General features: G+C 44.8%; 2 protein-coding genes across 10 annotated transcripts in view; one reads left to right on the top strand and one right to left on the bottom strand.

The window, feature by feature from the left end:
- Positions 1-1,130: 1,130 nt before the first annotated feature.
- On the top strand, positions 1,131-11,042 carry LOC140307256 (long-chain fatty acid transport protein 2-like). Its single transcript, XM_072386055.1, has 10 exons — positions 1,131-1,814; positions 3,509-3,718; positions 5,306-5,464; positions 5,565-5,689; positions 5,781-5,975; positions 7,699-7,789; positions 7,937-8,135; positions 8,344-8,441; positions 8,543-8,673; positions 10,398-11,042. Exons 1-10 carry the CDS (start codon positions 1,337-1,339, stop codon positions 10,572-10,574), a joined length of 1,863 nt encoding a protein of 620 aa, XP_072242156.1. The 5' UTR covers positions 1,131-1,336; the 3' UTR covers positions 10,575-11,042.
- Positions 11,043-13,183: 2,141 nt separating this feature from the next.
- tjp1b (tight junction protein 1b) overlaps positions 13,184-25,597 on the bottom strand; it is a 53,374-nt gene continuing 40,960 nt past the window's right edge. For 4 of the 9 annotated variants that reach the window (XM_072386045.1, XM_072386046.1, XM_072386051.1 and 1 more), the window contains 19 exons: positions 25,240-25,345; positions 24,668-24,818; positions 24,040-24,148; positions 23,741-23,960; positions 23,371-23,555; positions 23,193-23,288; positions 22,995-23,077; positions 22,688-22,898; positions 22,480-22,580; positions 22,042-22,392; positions 21,484-21,711; positions 19,566-20,426; positions 19,333-19,424; positions 18,913-19,128; positions 18,666-18,802; positions 16,754-17,225; positions 16,363-16,580; positions 15,681-15,824; positions 13,184-13,837 (listed from right to left, as the gene is read on the bottom strand). In XM_072386045.1, the coding sequence (XP_072242146.1) occupies positions 13,743-13,837; positions 15,681-15,824; positions 16,363-16,580; positions 16,754-17,225; positions 18,666-18,802; positions 18,913-19,128; positions 19,333-19,424; positions 19,566-20,426; positions 21,484-21,711; positions 22,042-22,392; positions 22,480-22,580; positions 22,688-22,898; positions 22,995-23,077; positions 23,193-23,288; positions 23,371-23,555; positions 23,741-23,960; positions 24,040-24,148; positions 24,668-24,818; positions 25,240-25,345 (4,076 nt within the window). In that variant the 3' untranslated portion in view covers positions 13,184-13,742. The remainder of the gene's footprint in view (positions 13,838-15,680; positions 15,825-16,362; positions 16,581-16,753; positions 17,226-18,665; positions 18,803-18,912; positions 19,129-19,332; positions 19,425-19,565; positions 20,427-21,483; positions 21,712-22,041; positions 22,393-22,479; positions 22,581-22,687; positions 22,899-22,994; positions 23,078-23,192; positions 23,289-23,370; positions 23,556-23,740; positions 23,961-24,039; positions 24,149-24,667; positions 24,819-25,239; positions 25,346-25,597) is intronic. The other 5 variants (XM_072386047.1, XM_072386054.1, XM_072386048.1 and 2 more) reach the window with 4 other exon arrangements.

Raw genomic sequence — 25,597 nt, 5'->3', positions numbered from 1 at the left:
AATTTAAAGAGTTTCCTTGTTTGTTTCTCTTTGGCAACATTTGGGTACTGAAGCTGTGATTTCACTCAAACTCACTAAGGTGTGATTTTGGCAATAGTTTCACCCGTAGCAAGTTTTTCCAGTTGAGCGTCAGACCGTGGCTTCTTGGTGTGTATTCTCATTCTGGCAAATCCTCTTTCTTTGTGTGGTTAACCATTCCTTCTCTGTAGAATTTTCCATTACAGATGCCAAAGGCCAATATTGCCCTATGGAAGGATGCATGCAGCTGCGCTGCTGAGGAATAGCTCACATGATATTCTGTTCGGTCTGAAAATGAAACCTTAAGATTTTTTCTTTTAATTTTTCTATGTCAGAGCTGTCAAATCCAGCTTAAGTTTTGGGGCTCCTCATTTCTGTGACTTGAGCCCATTAACTTTCACCCCTAACCTGAGGCTCCCGGCAGTTTGAAACAGTTTGGACAGTGGAATATAAAATGGATGTATTATGGACGGTGCTTTTTATTTATATATATATATATATAGATATATATATATTCAAAGGGACATCAGCAATTTTTAAAGGAAACTGAAATCAGAAGTGGTTTTTGTTTGGTTGTTGCATTTCCTGAAATCTGGCCTTTTGTAATGTTTTCTGTGCTTTTACTTCTTTGTTTGTTGTGTCCTATGACAAAAGGAACAGTGTCCCAGAACTTTCACTCAATCCCATAAAAACTGAACGGGTTGCGTGTTTCTGCTCGTGCCAGCACAGCATTGTAAGGCAGCATGGGTGTTATTTCTGAACACAGTAAAAGCTTGTGTAACTGTAGCTGCTCCTCCCCATAAGTCAGCAGCCGAACACAGCTGAGCTGAGGGGCCACACTCCCACCGCCACTCAGGCTGTGCGCTCTTGATGAGGGTTGCCATTTGCGCACTAAATGACGTCTGGTTCTTCCTTGAGAGCCACCGTGCAAGAGTGACGTCCCAGTCTTTTTTTTTTCACCCTCGCTTGCATTCAGAAGCAGCAAGCTGTTCAGCTCCCTGTCCGTTTGCAGCGGTGAGATGAAGCGTCTCCCAACGTCTGTTATTTTGCGCCCGGCGAAGGTGTTGCTCAACAGCAGCGGCAGCGTGAGACAACACGAGCAAACCGCAAACACCAAAGATAAGCGTTAAATAATCGCTGCAGGGTGGATGTGGAAACAGCCGATCTGGCAACTGGAGAACATTCCCCTGAATGAAGGAGGGGTCGGTGGGCCAGCGCTGAGCGCCGCCCAGAACCGGGCGAGTGAACTTTGTCACAGTTTTTGCGGAGAAGCTGCACCATTTCCACCTCTTCTGGCTGCTTCGCTGCTCTCTGCAAAATGTACATGTGCTTCACTGTTCTAGCCGGATTGGCTATTCTGTTGTTTTCATACATCAGGACTTTTTGCCCTTACTTCAGTGACGACTGCGCGTACATCCTGAGGAGCCTCAAGCTCGGCTTCAGACTGATCAAATACAAGAAAATCAAACCCTTTTACAGCATACTGGACTGCTTCTTAGACGCGGTGAAGAGACACCCCGCTAAGATCCTTCTGCACTTTGAGGGTCGCACGTATTCTTATGGCGAAGTGGACAAACAGAGCAACAAAGTGGCCAGAGCTCTGCAGGCTGAAGCCCGACTCAAGGAGGGAGACGCCGTCGCCCTGTTCCTGCCCAACGAGCCGTGTTTCGTGTGGACTTGGCTCGGTTTGGCCAAACTTGGCTGCCCGGTTGCACTACTCAACTTCAACATCAGATCCAAGTCCCTGCTGCACTGCTTCTCCTGCTGCGGGGCCAAAGTGATCATCGCCTCTCCAGGTCAGAACGTGTTCAGGCTCTTGCAGTTAGGGTGGCAGCCTCCTCCAGCAAGGGTTCTTTCACTTGCTTGTTGCCCAAACAGCATTTCATCATAGCACTTATTTGTATTTATTTGAGGTAATTTTTGTTAATTTTGCGATTTAAGGTGGTAAAGCTCACTCCTAAGCTTAGACAAATTAGTACACCCCCCCCCCCCCCCATCCCCCCATGTGCCCCCTTGGAAAAGCACCGTCCAGAAAGGACATCTTGCCACATTTCATGGATCAGAGTTGTCAACAAGTTAAAACGTAAAAAACCCTGTGAACATGTTAAAAATACATTGAAATCCAAATAATGTGTAGTGGTCGTGCTTCTCAGCTCGACTATTTGGGCCCTGACCCCAGTTAGTTAAGCCCACTGCTAAAGTCCCAGCAGTATGACAGCAGACTGGTAATATATGTGTGGCAGGGGGCTGATTTAATACATTTAGTAAATGCTTCTAATACTCCAACTGAAATTGGAGTTAAATGGAGATGGAGCAAATGATAAATCAATGTTTTTTTTTGGTTACTTTTCTTTCTGATGTATTTACCTTGCAGGTAATGATTGATGAGATGTTCCACTGACATAGAAAATATTAGTTAAGCTCAGAACATTGTGTTTCTCAGTCAGGGCTGGAATGACATGTAGAGGGTTAAAGGTTAGATTTTGACCCAGGACCTCAAAATTAGTTTAGATGTAGCAGCGATCCTTATTATTTCTCAGGTTCTGTTCTTAATTCATGTTGAATTTTTCCCAAACTAACGTGTTTTTATACAGATCACTGCAGGTTTAATGCCACATTTACCACTTTTAGACCAGTTTGTCGTTGCTTTCTTGAATCGGTTCCACTTAAGATCCTTGAAAACCTCTTTCCATTGTTTCAGTGGAAACGCATTGCAAATCAGGCACTCCAACATGGGCCTGTCTTATGTTGGTGGAAAAGAGGAAATGTTCAACTGGGTCCAAGGGGCATTTCTCTACTTTGCCTCTTGTTCATGAGCTTCAGCTGCTGCAGAGTAAACCACAGAGTGTAGTTTCTATCGCCACCTGCCACTGCAGTAATGTGCTGTCCGCAGGTTCCAAGACTTACAATCCCCACCTAGGACTACTCTGCCTCATAATAGATCTGACCTAATCAGAGATTAGAACTAATCAGAGATCAGCACTGATCAATCATTAACAAAGGCAAGGTCTCAGCTCAAAGGCTGCTATTGATTTAAACTGCCCCAGAGGTGTGGAGTAAGATCAAGAGGATAAAAGCTGCACGAGTCGCGTGTTCACTTTGCTGAGAAAATTGTTGTTTTTTGGAGAGACATAAAACTAAAACAGTTATCATTATTTGCATATGTAAGAGATGTGATTATACGGATTCCTCCTAGATGCCTAAATGTGTTGTTTCTCCTCTGATGTGTTAGCTCCAGCCTGAATAACAAACCACACCAGTAGAAAAGATGTGGAAACACTTGCCCTAACCACACGAGTTCATTTGAAGTATCGTTCCACCCAGGAATCATTGCAGTGCTCCAGTTTAGTGTCTCTGCTGAGAAATGCATCCATTTGTGCTGAATCTCCCGCACCATGTGCTCCTGTCCCAGTGGGGGTCTGGTAACATGATACAGGCCAACACGTGCAGCATTGCGCAACACAGACTGAAGGCTTTTCTGTGTTTGCAGAGCTGCAGGATGCTGTGGAGGAGGTTTTGCCAACGCTGAGAGAGCAGGGTATCAGTGTGTACCTCCTGTCGGACAGCAGCAGCGTGCGGGGCATCAGCGCTTTGTCTGGCAAAATTTCCCAGGCCTCAGATGAGCCGCTGTCCCCTGACCTTCGGAGCAACATCAACATCAAGAGCACTGCTCTCTACATCTACACGTCCGGCACCACAGGTACAGCAGTAAACCGCACTCATTATGGCAGTCAGGTGTCAGGTTAGTCTGAAACCTGGATCAGCTGGTCTGTTGTGACAAAGAGGTCTCGGCTGAACTGAGGTCATTTTTGAGGCTCTAACCTTTGTGTTCTTGGATTGGGTTTCTGAGAGGTGTCCATTGAATCTAGTGGGGGTAGGCGTTCAACGCCACCAGGTTGGGTTAGGATTAAAAATGTGTCCAACTCTGGAGTTTTCCCGTAAACAAACAAAATTGCATTTATGTAAAGTATTACTAATTGGGATTAGGCAGGCAGTAAAAGTGTTTCTCATAACCTTCAAAGGCAGTTTCTTCTAAGTCTGAACCCTTCATTGTTTACATCCTGGTCAGTGTTCTTCTTTCCTGCCTCTGTTGGTACATTGCAGAGTATCTCGGTGCATTATCCCCTGTAGTTCAGTGGAATGGTGGCACCATTCACAGGTATGTGTTTTCGCGTCTTGCCGATGCATGAAACCACCAGAAAAGTGATTCCTGCAGAAATATTTAACAGCGTGCTTAACTTCTTTTTTTTTTTTTTTAGCAGAAAGTTACATTTTGAAAAGTCAGATTTTTAATTTATATATATATATATATATATATATCAATAAACTCTTCTGCATTTTCCTTTGGATTAAAAGTCTGAGAAACAAATACTGAAATTCTCTCACGTTAAAGTCACAAATCACATGTGGGGTGAAGAGATCGATCGGACTTTGTAAAGGAAAAAAATTATTTTGCATTTATTGTATTACCCTTGTAAATACACCTCTTTAATCGAAGTGGGGACATCAATTTGGAAACTCTTGTACATATTTAACAGGCCAGGAGAACTTGCACACTCCACCGATGAATCGGTTCATAATTCTGTTTGTTCACTCCTGACAGAAACACTTGAGTGTGTGACTTACTGCTCAGTATAACTGATATCAAAGTCTACTTATTCAACAAGAATTTGCTGGAAGCGGCTCTTCTGTGCTTCTCAGCGACTGAACCCAGCATGGGCAAAAAAAAAACCCAAAACAAACTAATGCATGCACTTGCTTGTGGGACTGAGTGCTTAATGCTTAGTTACTGTCATTGTCACATGACAGTAGCTCAAAAAGCTTTAATACGCCAACAGTGTAAGGAAGCAGTTTCCTATTAGACATCCAGCTAACCTGGAGCAGACGTGGCGTCTATATGTAGATTGTAGTCGATGGCATCAATTCCCACTGAACATTTCTGGCTCTTTAGATGCTAAATGCTCTGTTATGGTCACCAGCTAGTTGCTAACATTGTCCTCTTGCTGGTGCGGCGCAGCTAATGCACAGTGAGTGTGTACAGCAGCTGCTTACCTGGAAACGTGGCTGTGTGAGCAGCGAGCGTGAATAAAAATGTTGAATTTACAGGCTGTTAAACCCGAGCAATGAGTTGAGCCACGAGGCCTTGGTTTTTACTCATTGTTGTCACGGAAATATTGGCTGGTGTAGCTTTGAAAATGTGCACAACAGAAGTGGATCACACTACAGAAATGAGTTTTGAGGTTGCGAGCAGAGCACTGACTGATTTATTGTTCTCTGACCGTGGAAGGTTTGCCTAAAGCAGCTGTTGTCACCCACGAGAGGGTGTGGGCCGCCTCCTTCCTCCAGGCAGCATGTGGAGTCACAGCAGAGGACATCTTCTACATCAATCTGCCACTCTATCACAGCGCAGGCTTCCTGATCGGGATGGCCGGCTCTATTGAGAGAGGTAAGGATCCTTTAAATCCTCATGCGTACAAGAGCAACATGAACACTGAGAACAAAAGCGGTCGAGAGAGAAATGTTGTGTGATACGCTGTTAATTGCAGGTATAACCATCGTTCTGAGGAGAAAGTTTTCTGCCTCTCAGTTCTGGGACGACTGCCGGAAGTATAATGTGACAGTGATGCAATACATTGGTGAAACGCTGCGCTATCTCTGCAACACGCCCAGGGTAAAGGAGTCCAGGTCAAGTTGCTGCTATTACTGCTCTAACGGTGGGTGTTTGCGCACGCCTCCAATTTTGAACATTTGTCATTTTGCAGAAAGAAAATGAGAAGGACCACAAAGTTAGAATCGCCATCGGCAACGGGGTCCGAAGCGACGTTTGGTCCGACTTTCTGAATCGCTTCGGGGACATCAAAGTCAGAGAGTTGTACGCTGCCACAGAGGGAAACATCGGCTTCATCAATTACACGTCCAAGATCGGTGCTGTGGGACGAGTCAATTTTGTGCACAGGGTAGGAACAGGAAGCAAGTCTGCTGCTTTCCTCCATGCAAACAGTCCAGCTCTAGTCCATGGTGTAGAGTTTCCACTTTTGGCCAATTGATACCTCCTATTGAGCTCTCCACATTGACCCCTTACCTACATGGAATGAAAGCCTGCTCAAATATGATTAAGTCTTTGCTGCCCACACATGCAGAACACAGAAAGCTTCTGGTGCCAAAATCCTTTCCCTTGCCAGCAGATTCCACATATTCCAAGTTTATGGAAGAATACTCTGATTCCCAACAAAAAAACATCTCAGTATCTGTTGATGTGCTGTGGATCACATTTTATAGTCGGTCTCAATCAGTTCATGTTTAATTTTTTAGTCCTACTGCAGGTGAGTTTAACAAAGAACACCGAGATGTTTAAGATTTGCCACTGCTTTGACCTCTGCGCAGGCTGATTTATCAACCATTCACTTTAAAAGAATCGACCGCATAGCATTAGAAGTGGCGAAGGAAGAGCCTGATTATTAATCAGAATCACTGTGGACAGCACTGTGCAAAACCTTGAGTTTTCTTTTATATATTGCCAGGAAAACTGAAATTAGGTGCAGCGGTTTGTTGAAACGTGTCAACATAAATGGAAATGCAGTATCAAAGGGTAAAATCTTGTCATTCTTGAGCTTGTAAATCAGTATTTGGTGTGAGCAGCTTTAGTCTTCAACACAGCCTGAACCCTCTTCGATAGCTTTCTGTGATTTTTTTAATTTAATTTAATTTTTTTTTAAAGTAGTCTTGAGGAATATTTCTCCAGGCTTCTTGAAGGACATCCCAAAGCTCTTATTTGGATGTTGGCTGCCTTTAGTCCCGTTCTCTGTAAAAATGATCCCACACTGCTTCAGTAATGTTGAGGTTCGGGCTCAGGGGAGGATTCATCCCTCCAGAAGCCACGGATTTTTTTGGGTTTTTTGTCCACATCTTGTGTCCTTTGGCATACCTCAGCCTTTTCTCCCTGTTTCCCTTCCCTGAGAATGGCTTTTTGACAGCCACCCTTCCATGGAGACCATTTCTGATGAGGCTTCAGGGAACAGTAAGTGGATCAGCTGAATGTCCAGATACATTACATCCTGTGTCAGGTCTTTGCTGGATTTCTTAAATTCATCACTTTCAGATACTATTCATCCGCAGTAGATCTTTTTTTTTTTGTTAAGAGATGACACTTCTTCTTTTGGCTTCCACTTGTCCAATTTCCTCAATTGTTTTAAAGACGCACTGCACACCCTGGCAAACAAAAGAGAGGTCATCTGCCAGTTGGAAGGTCGGTGGTTCAAGGAGAACTACTGCTCAAGACTACTTCAAAAGATTTCAAGAAAGTCTGGCTCTTTAACAGGAAAATGTGAAGAAATTAGAGGTGGCTCAATACCTTTGCTCTGTACTCTATGTTAGGCAATATGTTCTGATATCAGAGCTTGGTTCAGAATATAAATGCAGAAAAATGGCAGATGACTGTTGGCCAATAGGTTGATATTTTTACCTTCGTAAAAATCAACATCAGGCCAAAGAAATCCAGAGTCAATCGTACTCTGAAAGACACAATTCCTGCCTTTAATGCAAAGGTGTCCAACACTTTGGTTCCTGTGTGGTTACAAAGACGTCCACCGGCATCGACTCAGTTTTACTTCACACTGCAAACTAAGATCAGACCTCTGCATTCACAGTGGAACTGATGAGCGTTTTCTTTGTTCCTCCCAGTTCTTCTTCCCCTATACGTTGATCAAGTTTGACATCGAGAGGGAGGAGCCCATCAGAAACTCGGAGGGTCTGTGCATAGAAGCAGCCACAGGTGAGTCAACAACAAAACTCGGGAGCAAAATAACCTTTCTGTGGTAAAAAGTTATTTTCAAAGAAGCAATTGTTGAGTTGCTGACTATTCGCTCTCCCGTCCGCCTCGGTAAACATTATGTCTGGTCGTTTTTTGTGTCCTCAACAGGTGAGACTGGGCTTTTGGTTGGAAAGATAACTCGGAGGTCTCCCTTTGTTGGGTACGCTGGTAACAAGCAACAGACGGATAGGAAACGGCTGTGCAACGTCTTAAAAAAGGGCGACTTGTACTTCAACACCGGCGATCTGCTACGGTTTGACCATGAAAAATTTGTGTACTTCCAGGATCGAGTGGGTGACACGTTCAGGTGAGTTTGACTGATTCTGTGAAGACAGAAGAGTAAGCTGCTGCCACTGATCCAAAGCTCTGTTTTTGTTTCCTTTTGTTTCATTGTGACTCAGATGAAGACCGTTTAACGCGTTGCCTTTGTTTTTGTAGTCATTCACACTGACGCACTTGTAGCCCGACTGTGTCGCTCCTCTTATCTTTGATTGTTTGCTTGCTGTCTCTAACAGATGGAAAGGCGAGAACGTCGCCACGTCCGAGGTTGCAGACACTCTCACGATGGCTCGTTGCATCTTAGAAGCGAACGTTTATGGCGTTAAAGTTGAAGGTAAAAATACCACTGACATCACATGGAGCCTTGTAGATATATTAGGAGAAAAAAATGACCCTAAATGCTGTAAGTTACTGATGCCGTTGAATGCTGAGCAGGTCATGAGGGGCGGATCGGCATGGCAGCTGTCACTCTGAGGGAAGAAGAAGACTTCGACTGTTCAGACACCTACAAGCAGGTCGTGGGCTACCTCCCAGCTTACGCAAGACCCAGATTCGTCCGGATTCAGGTGACTAAAATGTCTTTTGCTGCATGCGTGTACTTGTCAGGGCGGAAGATGAGACTTGTCTTCCCGGAAGGTTTAGTCCTATAGAACCATTCAAACTATAAGCTGTACATAGGTGAGGAATTACGTTTAAAAAAGAAAAAAGGTTTTGTGTGTTTTTTTAGCATTTGAGGTGGTTATTTTCTTTTAGATGATTTTAAAGCCGCGGCAATCTAATTTATTTAGGCTCTGATTTAAATGAGCTGATGGCAAAGCTGCATGACCTTTAGTCTTAATCCTGGGAACACTGAGTAAGCCTGTAGCGGGTGTCGGCTGAGGGCTCTGGATCCTCCGAAAGGTTTGAAAAAAATCTCTCTTTTGACACTCAGGAAGCCAGCGCAGTGATTTTTATTATTATTTATTTTAAATTAACGAAGACTCGGGCAGCAGCAACTGTGTGACAACTGTTGACCGGGCTGATTGTGTCTGCAGTCACAATCAATCTATTGAATAGGTCCCATAGATAAAATAAGAAAAATGCTGGAAGTTGGAAAGTGCGCAGTGTTGCAGAAACGTGGCACATGTGAAGTAGGAAAGGATGCAAACAACCAAGAGGGCATTTGAGAACATTGTGAGCATGAAGCGTACACAAAGCTTCACTGCTAACAGCAATTCAGTGTCAGAGTAAAGCAATTACTGAGTAATGTCTTAAAACGAGCTAACCTTAGCAGAACGATTTATTCATTTCAAAGGCTTGCACATACAGATGGTGGCTGTATGGAGTCTGGGGCAATGGATGGAAAATAGTTAGGAAGTGAGGGCAGACTTCACTCCTGTGTGTGCTGAAGATGCAGTCAGTGTCCACATTTACATTGTTTTTAGAACATTTCTGCATTTAGATAAACGGATATTCACAGCACCACCCGGGCGTCGCAGTGAACACTAAACAAAGCCTGGGCCTTTTTTAATGAGATATGAGCTCTCGTCAAGACATGCTTTTTAAACAATTGGAGGTACTGAAAAGGCGGTCACGACTCTGTGGGCCATGCACGTGTAAACTGTGTAAAACTAATAATGAAAAGTAGCACTGAACTCCTCCTCCTCCTCCTCGCTGCTTTCCATGACTCCACGACAGGGTCACTACTTTTAATCTGTGACATCATCCATATTCTCACTCACAGTTGTAAACACACCTCCCTCAGCTGATTTTGCCCACTTTCAAATACTCAGATTTGACTAAATATAGGCCCGAACAAAGAGTGTTTTGTTTGTGGTGACTTTGTCCAGTGTGCTCCACGAACTGTGAATTTTATGGTTCTCCTCGGCTCCACCACAACAGAACCTTGTGTGGCAGGACTTTACACAGTAAGCACAGAGTAAGAATACAAATACAGCCTGAGCGTGAAACAGCGACAGTAAGGACGCTGCTTTCAGGCTCCGTCAGGTTTCATAATGAGGCAATTGATCTGCTCGTTTAGCATTGAGGCAGTCTAGTGAAAATGAGCGATTATAGACACAAATAACATTTCTACTGTATCGCTAACGTTCCTGACTGACTGGATCTGATTGGGATCATTTCGTGGCCTCAACATGAACACAGACAGTGCTGTCGCACAAAGTGTAAACACAGAGTTCTGTGTAAGATGCAGACAAAGAAACCGCTTGTGGATCGGAGAGACGCCCGGCTGATAATGTGATTGGTTTGACTCGCTGCTGCTGAGCTCGGATGAAATTGTTTTGTTTTGCAGCCCCGCCTGGAAATGACGGGAACGTTCAAGATGAAGAAAGTGAAGCTGGTGGAGGAGGGATTCAACCCCGCCCTCATCGAAGATCCGTTGTATTTCCTGGACCCTGAGAAAAAGACTTATGTCCCCATGACGGAGGAGATCTACAGAGCAATCGCGTCGAGGGAAATCAAACTCTAACACAGAAACGAAAGTAGTTCAAACTGCACATTCATGGACCTTAACAGCCAACTAATCTCAGGGACAGACTTTCGACACATCCCATCTCGTTTTGAAGAGACTATTTTAACAGGTAAACTGCTGTGCACCTCTACAGTTTCAGAAATTCCATAAAGCTGACGGCGAATGTCTCACTGTTGTGTTTTGTTACGAGCTTCTTCTGACTAATGATGGTCGGATTTTACACGGATGTGCATTAACTTTGGATACTGACCTCTGTGTACCTCGATGTATAATCTGTGGTGAGTTTAACTGTAGTTCTGCACTGATGTGCTGCGTCAAAACTGAACTTAGTGGCACACGTGCTGATGTTTCACACTCTTGTAACCGCACATAGGAGTCTTTAGTGAAATGATTGACCTACAGAACCTCTGATGGCTTTGTCACTACTTTCCAAACACCAGCAGAAGAAGTAAAGAGATTTTTTTTTTCTTTTTTTAAATGTTCTTAATGTGTTCTTATGTGTTTTTAAAAAAAGAAAAGGGGTTGCTTCTCATGGTTCGCTCGTCTTAGGTCTAAGTTTGGGTCAAGAGTGAAACGAAGCTGGGAAAACCTGCTGCCAGTGTTGGACTGAACAAAAGTGCTTTTCCACAGAGAACATTCAGCGAAATAAAGAAACTGAACAATCCACCAGAGAAACCTCCAATGATCGATCTTTTCCGTAGCGTTTCATCAGACAGACGTTTTCTGGTAAAGACAACAGCCGGGAGCCATTCTGAGGGGAAAAATAAAACTGGAAACTGCTTGGAGATTGAGAACGTTTAAAGAACCGAGCCAGAGGAAAACTGAGTGAACTACTAGAGTTGTCCATGAGGAGAACTTGTTCTACAACCTGAGGCTGTAACACTTCAGAGAACCACAGCCCAGACTTAAAGACAAATGAACGTCTTTAAGGCAGCGATCCAGGCACGTTCTGCCTGATGGAAGAGTGGGAAAAACTGCAAAACTCCAGATATTAAAAGTCTGCAGAGACTCAAACCAGAAGTCTAAAGGCTGCAATGGCTTCTTCAAAGTCCTGAATCATCATATGACAGACGGGAACAATTCTAAAGGGTTTTTTAAATTTTTTACAGACTGTAGACTGGTGAGAAAAACTTGAAACAAAATATTTCTGGTGCAGAACAATCCATCCGACTGTTCAGCGGTCCACAGTTACACACCGAGTTGGTCTTTGAGCAACCACAAATCACCGACTTCCGAACTGAACACTCGGAGGAATCCTCAGAGAAAACAATGCCTCGGGTCTGCGGCTGTATGTAAAACATCTGGAAAGCAACAACACAACACTCCAGGGAACATTTACTTTATAAATGAATTTATTTAGTAATACAGTAGTATACTTAGAAATGTGTTGCAAATGAAAAAAAAAAACAAAACAAAAAAAACGAACCAAAATAAATAAAAAATAATGTCAGCCACACGGGAAAATAAACTAGTGTTGGGTTGAAGCAGTGTTGTCATATCAAAAGAAAAATAGTACTGATGTGCCATAATAAATTGTCTATTAGTACAAAAATACATTTCAGGGCACACAATACAGCATCCAGTATCACAAATAAAGGAAGGGACCACTCTTCACAGCAGCCCCCCTCAAGTACATCTTTTAAAATCAGTTAAACCAAGCACTTCTCTATTTTGTAAATAAGAATAAAAAGTTTTTCTGACAGTTAAAAATGCCTTACGTAGTGTGTCTGTCTGTGTGTGTGTACATGTTGGTAGAAAAGTCGGACTTATTACTGCTTATGTCAGTTCCAAGGCTCAGGGGTATAACCAGAATACAAACATAACCAATGTGACCGCTTCCTCTGTTTTTTCTTCTTCTTTTTTTTTTTTCTTTAAACAAAGGTGTTTTTTTTTCTTCTCTTTTATACAAAATAACAAAGATGTACAAAAGTTCATTTACAGAGAACCAAGGCCATATGCTAGCAGTATGTACAGCCACAATTTTAAACATCTTCTAGCTTTTGTGTTATTTCCTCAGACTTCATATGCATAGCAGTAAAAGAAAGCATACCTTTTTCGTCAGCCCCCCCGATTTATTCTCGTGTGCTAAAATCCAAGTTCACGGGTTGATGAGAAAAAATGCAGAGACAGCTTTTCCTTTCCGTGGTGATCGCTACAACTCAAGGATCCGATGTTTGTTTTGTTTTTTTGAAAAGTTTCACTGAAAAGTTAATATGCAGATAAGGCATCACTGCTTGCAGTGTACGATGGGGTTTTCGTGTGTTGAACTTAGTAGTAGCAGGCTTCTGGACCTGAGTCATAGCACATGCATAGATCTCTAGACAGCAGGAGTTTGTAAAATCAAGTCAGTATATTTATCTACGATAAAACTTCTCTACAAAACAGCAGTTTAATCACAGAGCGCTCCGTCCAAACGAAAACGGGCGTCTGATACTAATACTTAACCTTCATTCTTCTTTATTATTATTATCATTATATATTCTTTTTTTTTTAAATCTTTACGTCGGGCTCGGCGAGTCCTCAGAGATCCTTCATGAGTGAAAAGCATGACCGCTGGACTCACAAACAAAAGTTTTGCATATACAAACTTTGCTGTTTGTGAGTGATTATTATTATTTTTTTTTAAAGTCTTACACAGTACACAAAAATCCCGTTGCAATATTAAATAAGTTTTCCAAAAATCCTCCTCTCTCTCTGTTCCTTTGCACTGCTCTAACCCTTTACAAAATGAGCTAAAAATGTCAAAATGAGATCATTCAGTCTGCGGCACTGGTCATGCATTCCATCTTCAGTTCCTTTGTTTAGATAACTTCATTTTTTTTTTTGTTTTGTTTTTTATTTTATTGTTTTTTTCCTTAATAAATCTTCGTGTTTTTTTTTGTTTTTTTTTGCAAGCCTCGAAAGCACCGAAAAAGAAAAGAAACGAACAAGAGTTGCTGGACTCCTCCGACTCTCCTCGTGTGTTTGTGGGAGTGAGAGCGTGTGTTTTCCTTTTTTTTTCTTTAAATTTTGGCCACAGTAAACAATGTGAGAGGATCGAGTTTATACTTCGTGGAGCGGTGCTCGCCTCGCCGCCCTGGAGGGTTGGGGGGGGCACAGCAGGGGCGGCCGAGGGGGCCCCCCCACGTTTAATCACATTCAGTAACAGGCCAGCTGTCGCCCTCTTCAGAAGTGGTCGATGAGCACAGACACGCAGTTTGCACCCACCAGGTAGTTTGGGTCTCCTGGGAGAGATTTGTTCTGCCAGGTTTTAGGATCACCTGCAGGGAAAAAGAAAGAGACGCGTCGTCAGCTTCCGGAGAGCCTCGCTCACACATTAAGACACAGGAAACAAAAGCCGACGTGAACGCAGCCTGACGGCGGTGCAAGAGCATGAAGGACTTTACATATGACGAAATATAAACTGATGCGGTGTTTATCGGGAATTCTTCTCAGGTGTTTAAGTCCAGAGTGGTGCCTTCATAATTTCTTACATTCGAGCAAAACTATTTTCACAGCGACGGATAAAAGTCGATCGAGAGAATGTAACGAATAATAAAACAGTCTGATGTCACCAAAGAGAGTAGCGTGTGTGTGGAACTTCAAATTAGCTGCTGAGTCCAGAGGTTACGTTAGAGTCCTGGGCTCTTAATCACCTGTGAGCGAGCGGGAGTCTTGTTTCACTCAGAGAACATAGATCCGTCAAAGTCATCTTCACAGCATGTTTGTGGAAGTGTATCTAATCGTGTGAGACGACCCTGAGCTGCTCTTTTACCATGTTAGTTACTACTCCGCACACAGGAAACGGTTTCCTGTCAGCAGTTTAAGATCACACAAAGGAATAAAGAGGACATTGGGCTCAAGGTTTTGGGAGCACATGAGACCAAAGTAGAACTTTCTGATTTCAGGTAGAAGCACCATGTCTGGAGAAGGTAAAAAAAAAAAAACATGAACATCTTCTCATCTATGGTGGTATAATGTTTCGGGTCCGTTTTGTTGCAACTGGATTGCGTGGAATGATTCATTCCTACATGCGAAACCAGTCTCAGACCTTAAAATGTCTGAACAGTTTTTAAAGTCGCTGATTTTTAGCTAATTTGACGGCATGCGTGATCAGAACTCACGACTAAATTAAAGATTTACTAACTTATCAAGAGTCGTTTTCACAAACAAACATCAGATAACATCTGAGTTTTGCGTGTGGAGTTTGGCCGCAGCCATCCGGCAGCAGGAGATTCTGTGTGTGTGTGTGTGTGTGAGAGAGACGCGTTCTCGCTCCTGAAATACAGAACACATGCTGCTGAAATCCCAGCGTTCCGTTTACCGTGCATCGCGGCCGATGGATGAGACTCCCCTCTGATCTGTAGTAACGACTGTGTTTGTGTCCATATCAATACTCAGAACAAACATATCCGACATACTTACAAACAAAAAGAAAGCACCTCGCAGGCGGGCAGAAAGCTGTGTGATGGAGCAACTGTTATCACCACTCACACTGGACTCATTATGTTACTCTATATACACACACAAGCTCATTCAGACATTTTGCAAACAGATGGGTCAAACCAGCAAAAAAAAGGAAAAAAAAACGTCTAATGGGGACATTTTCATCGTCACATGGGGCCTCTCAGATATCAGGGCTGCTCTACAGGTGTGAAAACGGCTTTCAACACGGAGAATTCATGACAACTCTGCACCTTTCCATGAATTACAAGTTTGCTTTTGCTGTATTATTATCATCATTATGAGACGTTACTTGACTTCTTATTTCAGACTTAATCCAAATAGAGATGACACAGGGTACAGTTTGTTCAATAAAAATCACCCCAAATAAATAGAAAATAGTGACATCCTTTTGGCACAGCAAAAGCGTCGAATCAAAAAATTTAAGCAGCCGTTTAACCACAATGCTTTTAAGTTTTGTTGAATAATTAACACTGTGGTGTTTTATGTAGCCCAGTGATTGCAGCTGGTTTGACGGGTGAAAGTAGGACACCGAGCAGCACATGAACAAAGGAAAAAGTGAGCAGAATATGGAAAACAGAAGAGGTGAACCCTCAGTGAACGCTCCTCTCCAATCACAGCCAGCCCACAGACCCCAAAAGGACAGAGGGGACAGCGTACCCGACGAGGAGTCGGAGGATTTTAGAGCAAAAGACCAACCATCAGGGGTCATAGACGCACAGTGAGGTAAGCGCAGCTCCACCGGCTTCAGGAACTTGAGTCCGTGAGGGCCACACATCACCAGCGGACTTAGCAGCGTTTCTCCTGCGCACAACACCACCAGATTTAAATTCCACAAATTAAACACACAGGAATTTGCCAGAACAAAGGGATTATCCTTTACCCAACCAAGTAGAAAAATAAGTATGGTGACAGGCCTTCATGGAGGGGAGGGGGGTGTCTGTGACCTGACTTACCAGGTAATTAAATACATACACTCCCCTGGTGCTGAATGTTAATTAAAATGTCTCTACAGCAGACTGTTGGCATGGATGCAAATTTGATGTGAAGGACAGATTTCTACATGTGTACCTACTGTCTCTTAACTGTAAGCTACTTAATAATCTGTTCTATCACTTCAGTGCTTCTCTAGTTACTGTTGATGCTGCAAACATCTATCCTGCAGTAACCCAGGCCAGGCAGAACCAGAACTTTATACTTCAGCACATTAAATACAACCTCCTTCACTCAGTATCTGAAGTAGATCACCACCTTGCTGTACATGGGTTTTCGCACATGCTGTAACTCATTCCTTGACATATTTAGGATGGAAAGGATGTCTATACAGCACCGAGGGACTGACCTTTCTCCTTGTCGAGGGGGGGCAGGATGCTGTTGTCTCGGCACACCTTAAAGTAAATCTCCTGCTCCACACTCTCAGGGATGGCACCCTGGGGGATGATGATGCTGACGCCCGTCTCGATGGAGCTCAAAACCCCTCCGTTACAGTTGAAGATCCCCCGGGCGGTGGCCACCACTGTGTGCCCTTCGTCCTCATCGTCATCGTCCAGCGCACTGGGGCTGAGGGACGGGGGCAAACAAGTCACTGTCATCAGTCAAACCAGTGTAGGCAGATAGGAACGCACAGCAGAGGACAGATGAGCAAAGCTCACGAGAAGAAACGGGTCTCTTTCTGTCTCTCAGCAGCGCAGTAATTACGCTCTGACATCTCACTGCAGCAGGTTGCCTCTTACCTTACAGGGATGGCCTTGGGAATGGTGTTGATGTTATTGTGCTGGTATTTGGGCCTGTTGTCCACAGTGCGCGTGAAGGTGTCCAGACCGCTGTCGTGGTCGAGGGGCTGCGGTGACAGCTGAGGTTTCCCGCTACTGTTGCTCACCACACCGGGCTTACTGAGGAGGTCCGCCTTCACTTGCGTGTCGTTGGGCAGCAGATTGTGGTTGAACTTGGGGCTCTCAAACTTGCGCTCAAAGGGCCGGGCTGCACTGGTGTAAGGCTTGGGGACGTAGCGGTTATAGCTAGTTGGAGCGGGAGTGCCAAGCGTCTTGGGGGGTGCTGGATCAGTGCCATTAACCGGGGACTTGTCAGGGTGGCCCCTCGGGGGCAGGTAAGCACCTGGTGTGGGTTCGTCCCTGCTGGCTGGCCTGAGAGCGGCCAGGTCAGGTTTAGGATTAGGTGAACTCAGTGGTTCGGGTATGGAGTTGGCTGGAAATGAATCAAAGAAAATGCACACACATAAAGGAATGCCTAAAAAAATGTTTACATATCGGCACTCAGAGTTCAATTAATGCTCTAAATGTACAACAAAACAAAAGAAACCGACTTCTAACCATTTAAAGTGCTGGGATTTAAGGTGCTGTGTGAAAGTCAACTGTTGGCCATGCAATCCAACATCGAGGCAACCGATTGGTCTAAAATTAACTTTGCAGAGACAACATTTCCAAACATGCATTCAGAGGCATAAAGAACTAACTTCAGCAACAAGAAAAACCTTCATGGATCTGTCACAGAGACACCAAATATACACCAGAGCTGGCAAGTTATCCAAGATATCCAGTTAACTAATGATACTGTTGCGTTCATCATTATTTCTAACAGCAGGGGGTAGTAAGTTTCACTGAGCTGAGGTATGGGAATTTATAGTTACTTTAGAAGAGATGGTAACTTATAAACAAAGCCAGAGATAAATCAATAAAAGAACATCAGCTCCGCCTGAATGGATGCACCACTCTCTTCTCATGATACAACAAGCTGCTCCCGCTATTAAAATGGATGTAAAAGGACGCAGAACACAACCAAGAGTTTGCAGCCTGCACTAAATTAATGCTATAAAATCCTTAATTGGGGATTTTCCATAAAATACCAAAGAAGAAAAAGACGCAGAAGAAGAAGAAGAAACACAAAGCATCATGCTAACATCACTGATGTTTTGGGTGATAAAGTAGAGGGAGACAGCAGAGCGTGATCTTAAGAAATGATTGAAAGGGAACATCTGGACTCACTTTGGTTTTAATCCATTTAACGGAGACCATGAACTAGACGCAGTTAATAAAGTCTGCCTCATAAAAATGCATTATTGTGGCAATAAAACCAATACGAGGAACCTGTTTTTAACCTCACCAAACAGACGCAACCTGAAGGAACACAGTCAGCCCGACTCATTAGATAAGGATTAACGAGGTATTGCCGGCTTTGTGCTCGGCCTCTAAACGGGGGGGGGATTCACCGCATCCGATGCAGCTTTGCAAATATTAGGACAGTAGAAAGGGAATTCAGACTGATTTGATGGCTTGTATTTATTCATCAAGTCATATAGCAGAAGGTAAATGATGTATTTGAGCTGAGGAAGTCTCCTCTCCTGGCACGGTTTTTAGAAAAGGAAACGATGCATCTTTAGATACACAGGCTCTCTCCATACTTTTCCAGAGTACTTTCATCCTAAATAATGCAAACAACCATCAGGAAACAAGCATTTTTTTGTCATTCTCTCCTTTTTTCCCCAAATACATATTCAGACCCAGAACAAAACAAACTAAAACAAACTCCACACTTTCCAACACTACATGCTTGATTCTCCTGAGAGTGTGGGAGACGTGTGCACTAAAACAATAAATAATGAAGTCTGAGACTGTTTCCAGAGCTTACCATCACTGGGACTGAGTTTGGGCAGCGTGTTGGGTGGGATGGCAGGTACTGGAGGCCCATACTGTGAGGAAGGGCTGATTTGGGGTAAGGGTTCGTATCTCTTCTCCACTGGGCTCACCTTCTCCACAGACTCCACTCTGTGACGACAAACAACACACTTCAGAACACGGTTTCGTTTCCGCAGCTGCTGCGGCTGACTGTGCAGAGCTCAGGACCAACGCTGCTGGCACACGGCGTGCTTCTCTACCTGTTGTATGGGTAGGACAGCTGAGCTGGTTTGGGCAGATCATGGAAGCGGTTGATGCCAAGAGCGGGTTGGCCCATCGCCTTGCTGTCAAAGCTACGGCGATCAAAGTAGGACAGCTGCTTCCTGTAGTACTCCTCATCCTCATCTGGGTCATAGTGGTTGGAGCGCATTAAATCATCTAGAGGCTTAGTGTGAGGCTTTTGTGGTTCGGGAGCCCTGAAGAGAAAAAGAAAGAGTCCAAGTGAAATAGTTGTACACATTTAAACAGCATGGCTGACCTGCAGCCTGCTGGACCAAGTTTCAGTAACAGGCCCAGTAGGTGGTGCTCAGACAACAATGGCTGAATTCAGTGCGGCTCTACTGAATCTTCAGTGTTGTCCTTCAGCTGTAACCTGGGCCTCTGAGGTGGGGACCACGTACCTGAAGGTGGACTTCTCCTGCTCCAGGTTGCTCAGGGAATTGGCTTTGAGGACTGGACCAGGTGCAGTCACAGGCTTAGGAACATCTGCAGGCTGGAAAACAAAAGGCTCCTCTTTAGTGCTTCTTGAATCAGGTTTTTCATGAATGGAACTGAAATGTCACATTACTTTATCTATCGCTTATTGTGGCAGAAGGCGATGCACTGAGGTAGGACACTTGTAGGCAGAACATACCCTGAGCACCGATGACTCTCCTCCCTCTTTAGCTCGGTCCATAGAAACAGACCGTTTGTTTTCGAACATCTTGACTCTGTTGAGCACCGACTGGGGTTTCATGGCTGGGTCTTCATCCGGGTCTTCCCGCGGTGGAGGAGGAGGCGGTTTGGAGCTAGGGGTGATTGCCGGATCACTTGGAGAGGGCAGGGTCTCTGGTTTAGGAGGGGGAATGGTGGGTTCGGAGTTCATCATTGGTTCGTGCAATCCTGGCTTATAACCCCGGCTTTGAGGTCCCGGCATGTAGATGGGCCTCAGACCAGAGTCACCGTAATACTGCTTTGGAGGCTCTGGTGAACGAGGTGAATTAATGGGGAAGCTGTGGGATTCTGCCTCATAAGGAGAACGGGCATCGTAGCCTGCTGGGGGTGGAGGAGGGGGTTCGTCGTAACGAATCGGTCCAGGTTTACTGTGCCGTGGTCTGCCGTCGTAGCCTACTGGAGGGGCCTCATCGTACCGTGGCTGTGGGGGGCTGTAGTCCCTTCCGGGCCCATCATCATAGGGGGACCGGGGGCTGTAGGCCATGGGTTGCTGGTGGCCCGGCTTGAACCCTGCGGGCTGGGAGGACGAGGTCTGCTGGTCGTAGGGTGGCCACTGTTCGTTGTAATGAGGCACACGGTTGTCGTAGTGCAGGTGAGAGTCAGTGTTGTGAGGCTTTGGTTCTGCGTAGCCGCCTCCATCATATCCGTAAGGCGGGTGGTCGTATTCACGGTATGGCTGTTTGTCCTGGAACGACGGCTGGTGACTGTAGCTCATTGACTGCTTCATGCCATGGTTGATTCGCACAGGGTCCTCCATGTTGTACAGGTCTTTCTTGTACATCTGTGAAGAAACAGCCCCAAATGAATATATCCACCAAATTATCGCTAGTTTGTGTTTTTCACAAACCACCAAGTTGAAGAACAGAAAGAAACTAAGGGAAAAATATTAACACCAGATGAGGAATAAATTCATAACAAGAAGGAAAAAAAAATCATTAAACCTTGAGAAAACTTAACATGAATATTACCAAATTATCAGGAGATCCCTGATCAATCATTTATTGCAAGTTCACTATACAAGCAAATCTTTGTTCATTAATCAAAAACAGTTTTGAATGCCTGTTTGACACGATGCCTTTCAAAAATGATCAAATCCATAAACACATGTGGATTTCCCATGTTAACGAATTTAATCGTGTAGTAACAAGCACCCGATTTTCTCATTTCTGAGAGGCCTCATTTCAAACATATGATGTGTAGCCTGTAGACAGCAAATCTAGTTTCAGCACTTGCCATAGAACAGGGTTGATCTGCTGGCATCTTACTCAGGACACAACTACTCAACGGGAGCGTCAGACATAATGCAGTGTGTTGTTGTAAGTTTGTGTTTCCGTAGAAAGAATTGTTCAGTGGAAGTTATTACCAAGAGTACTGTCTGCAGGTTAGCTTTCATCATGCAACAAACATTCAGTTTGCATCTAATGCAACGTCAAACTACTGGCACTACAACAGACGACACATCCACCCACTACGATGCCACTGTCAGCTGCTATTATTCATCTACAGAAGAGAGTTAAAGCTGAGAGGAACCCAAAAAACATTAGGAGCCATGCAAAGGAAGTAAAAGGCAACATTTAGGGCTGGTTGTGGATGTCTTCACCCTGGTCAGAGACCCAGATGTACCAGTCCTTCTGGTCTCCCAGCCCACTGTGGCGCATGTGGACTAGTGTGTCACACATTTTCTCTGGGAGCCAGAGGCACACAGTGGGCTCAGTGAGTCACACAGCGTGGGCATGACATGCAGAGAGCGAGTGGAAAGCATTTGTGAGAAGACAGGCAGTAAAAACAGCAGGCTGGGGCCCAGAGCCGGTCCGAGTGGCTGACGAAACAGCGGGTACCTTTGGTTCTGGACCAGGCGGTCCAGACGGGTGGGGTTCATGTGGTGGTGGGGGCTGAATAAGCTCAGGGGCAGGGCTGGGGCTGTTAAGTGAGTCAGCCTGAGGAGCTGCGGCTGCAGCAGGCGGCTCCTCTAGGTGCACACCCTCTAGCTGTACAGGCTGCTCAGCAGCAGGGGAAGCTACCACCGTCGAAGGCAACGAGGGCATGGGCAGAGCAGCCTCACCTTGCTGTGAAGTATCGTTAAGAGACATTTATAACACAGCCTGCCAAGGGCACACAATGTACATCTTACCCCAACACCATGATCGTCGTCTTTACACTGACTCACTTTTACACCAGCCACAAAAAGCACTTGCACAGAATAGATAAAATACCCGTAGCTTCTAAAAGACGTTAAGTACTTAGCGAAGGACATTAAATCTTAAAGATTAGGACATAACACGCAACATAAAGGAGCTATTCTTCTGCTCTGTAGTCATATACTTTAATGTACGCATCCATCCTTGATAAGCAAAGTCACTAGTGGCCTGCCTTTAACTCTACTTTAAGAACGTTACCTGCTGCGGAGCGGCCATCTTGAACCCAGCGGGGTCTATGCGGCTGGCTGGGTCTGGCTGCACACCATGCTGGTATCCGGGGTACCCAGGGGTGTCTTGAATCACAGGGGGGTCTTCTCGCACAGGCTCTGAGGAGCGAGTGATGGCAGGCTCCGTGGGAAGACCCACCTCATCATTCAAAGTTTCATCCAACTCCTGGTCTGTGTACGCTCCACCCTCCGTGTCTGTGTCTTCATAGTCAGAAGTGTGGCGGCTGTCTGTGCTATACATGGAGTATTCGCTACCTGGCGCCGACAGGTAGGACAGACGGTCGTCGTGGATATCCAAGTCATCCTCTGTAGTGCCATCCGCCTGAGCAGAAGGGAGCAGAGAAACTGTCACTCCACAGCTCACTGAGTCCTTTAAAAAGGATTAAACCATCACTGGCAGCTGTCTCACCTTGCCCTCCGACACCCACACCAACTGATTCTGCTGTTGCTGGGTGGTTTCCTTCAGAGCGCCGTACCACCCATCGTTCATATTGTTCAAGTTGATGGTCGCTTAGAGAAAACAGTTTGCATAATAATCACTTCACGAGGAAGGAAAATATGTAAAACAGGCAATTTAAGTTGGAAATTGATGGTGTTTTAAGACACTGCTCGCTTACTGGTGAACAGGTGGTGATTATTCTTCCTCAGTTTAATGGCTCGCTCGTAAAGCTTCCTGGCGCTCTTCCTGGACTCTGGACAAAGTCTCGTCCTCATGTTCTTCACACCTTGCTTATTATCGGGATTTAGGAAGACTACAATTGGGTACCACTGAGCATAATTCAGCCTGTCAACAGCATTTGGGGTGATGTCCAGCAAAGCGTGTTTGTCCTATGTTGGATAAATGACAAGCACAAGGAATGATTACGCAGGCTTCTTCTTTATGAAACACTTTAAAAACATTCTACAGACGGACTCATGGCTCACTCTGTCAATGATCTGTTTGATGGTGTGAAGACGAATGATTCCTGAACTACGCTGGTCTGTTCCTGCATCTCTTGGTTCGCTCTCTGAAAAGAAAAATGGGAGAAATTTAGTTTCGTCATTCCAAATTCTCTCTCTTTTTTTTTTTTTCTTTTTAAGTCAGCACTCACACAATGCGTGTAATTTAGTTTACAGACGTACTTGCGAGCTCAAAGAGATCTGGCTCTTCTCTGGACAGCTTTTCGCGAGCAACATCAGCGATTGGCCCAAATATCACAACTGGTCGTAGAAAACCAGCTGCGCAAAAAGACAGGACATATTAAAAGATGTGCGGAGCTGCAGCCAGCGACATACAGCTCGACAAGGTCAGATTCCTCACCTTCTCTCAGTACAACTCTCTCGTAAGCCGGAAACTTTGTTTGGACAGGCTGGGAGGAAAGGTCCTCCCTGCTCTTCCTCAGATTCCTTTTTGAACTGCGAAGACCACGGAACCTCCAGAAGTCGGCCCTGTCGCCTCCTGCTGTTTTGGGGAGAGTGTACTGCACGCTGGAGAGCTGCTCTGCTCTGTTGACAAATGGCAAAAAGACAAGAGGACGCTCCTACTTTAATGCATGCTCAATAAATGGATCCCAAACTGGGTACAGCTCATCTCAACTTGGCCAGAAATAAACATGAAACGGTGAGGCTGCCAAAGAGGACTTAAAAACTAGAAGGGGCACTAACAGCAGTTCAAGTTAGGATGCTGTTACCTGTTCTTGTTGGGGATTATGCCCCTCTCCACCTCCTGATGATTCTTGCCAATGCGAATAGCCAGCCAGGAGCCCAACTTGCCGTTGTAGAGGGTGTCCACCACACGGAACACCTCGCCCTTGTTAAAGCTTAACCCATAGGGAGATTCCTTCTCGTACTCAAAGTGTGTCCGGATGTAGAAGGAGTCACCGACATCCGACTCCACGATCCGCCGATACACTGAACAAGAAAGAGCAGCGACCAATCAACATCAGCGCAAACTTGAATCCCGGCTCGTGTTTTCACCCACTGCCATTACCATCTTTCTTCTTCTGAGCCAGAATGGTGACCTCTTCACCCTTAGGAAGGTCCAGGAGGAATAGCACCGCCTCCTCTCGAATGATGTTTGCAAAATCGACATTATTTACCTGAAAGTTGGGAAAACACAATTCAATTAACATTGCTGTTATGCTGTCATTTTGACTTAAGCCTTCAAGCATCAAGCTCTTATTTAGATAAAGGTGTACATAGCTCTTCCTGTGCTTAGAACTGCCCGGGTTACTGGAGGTTTTATTGTATTGAAAGAACTTAAGTCAGCTCTCAGTATACCAGGAGAAAAGAAAAGGAGGTATAAACAGCAAGATGTACGACTGTGAAGGAATGGGGCAAACACTGCAAGAGGAAACTGGGGGCTTTTGGTTTTTTGTTTGCTCCCTCGTGCCCACTGCTAAGAGACCAGTTTGATGATACAGGAACTTTGGAGCTGCCAGTGTTTTCAGGTAATATTTTAAAGGGGGGGATGCTTGAGGATGCACAATATTGCCAATAAAACATGTCTGTTTACTGACACCATCAGCTGCCCACTGTAAAAGCAAAGGAAAAGATGTCATGTAAATGTAAATGATCGTTTTCCACAAAAGCTCTTATGCGTGTGAAAGAAATCTCACCCTGAGAATTTGGTCGCCCTCCTCCAGGCCCTCCTTAGCAGCTGGGCTGTCCTCCAGCACTCCGGCTACAAAGATGCCCACGTCGTTCCCCCCAGCCAGCCGCAGACCCACACTCTCCCCCTTCTTGAACTTTACCAGCTTCATGCTCGGCCTGAGGATAAAGACAGTCGTGAGACTGATTTCCTCCGATGGGACACCATTTGGCTATTCTTTTATTCTATAAATAGTAAATTACACGTTGGGTGCCAGCCAGGTGTCTCAAGAGCTCTTTAAAAGTGCTCTTGAGAACATATCAGTCTTTTTTCCTTTCCCTGCTATAGACAAACATAACCACAGAAAACAGCTCGATTGTGCTTTTGTTCCATTTCCCAGCAAACCACTGTATTTATAATTAGTACACATTTAAATAAAGTTTTGAATTGTAAGACTCCAAGACAACTGAGGCCAACATATACATGTGGACATTTAAAATATAGTATAAAATAATCTGTTTCTAGGCATTTACAAACGAGTTTCTCAAGAAACCTTTATATTCAAACGCTACAGAGTATTTTTTAGACTATAAACATTACCGTAGGATACTGTCATCATGGGCAGCACTTGGCACAGGGGCATCAGAGGGACTGACTGGCAGGTCTACGTCTGGCTGTCCAGGCTGAGCGTACACCGGCTTGGGTTCTGAAAAAAACAAAGAAACTCAAATCTATTGTCGTCACGCAGGTGGATTAATCAGACACAAAACTGCAAGTGCATTTAAAAGGAGAAAAAGAGATGACACCCCCCCCCAAAATCACTCCCAAATCATCACGCAGGCACTTGTGCGCACACATGCACACACTGTCCTTAGCTGGGAGGTCAAAGAGAAAGACAGCAGAGTGCTGCAGGCTGGCGAGGAACGTCAGACTCGATCAACTCATGCGGTTTATTTTC

The sequence above is a fragment of the Leuresthes tenuis genome, unplaced genomic scaffold (genome assembly GCF_036924035.1).
Source record: "Leuresthes tenuis unplaced genomic scaffold, fLeuTen1.0.hap1 SCAF_5, whole genome shotgun sequence".
NCBI classification, from domain to species: domain Eukaryota; kingdom Metazoa; phylum Chordata; class Actinopteri; order Atheriniformes; family Atherinopsidae; genus Leuresthes; species Leuresthes tenuis.
Note: the sequence above shows the minus strand (reverse complement) of the source record. Positions and strands in the feature narration are given on the sequence as shown.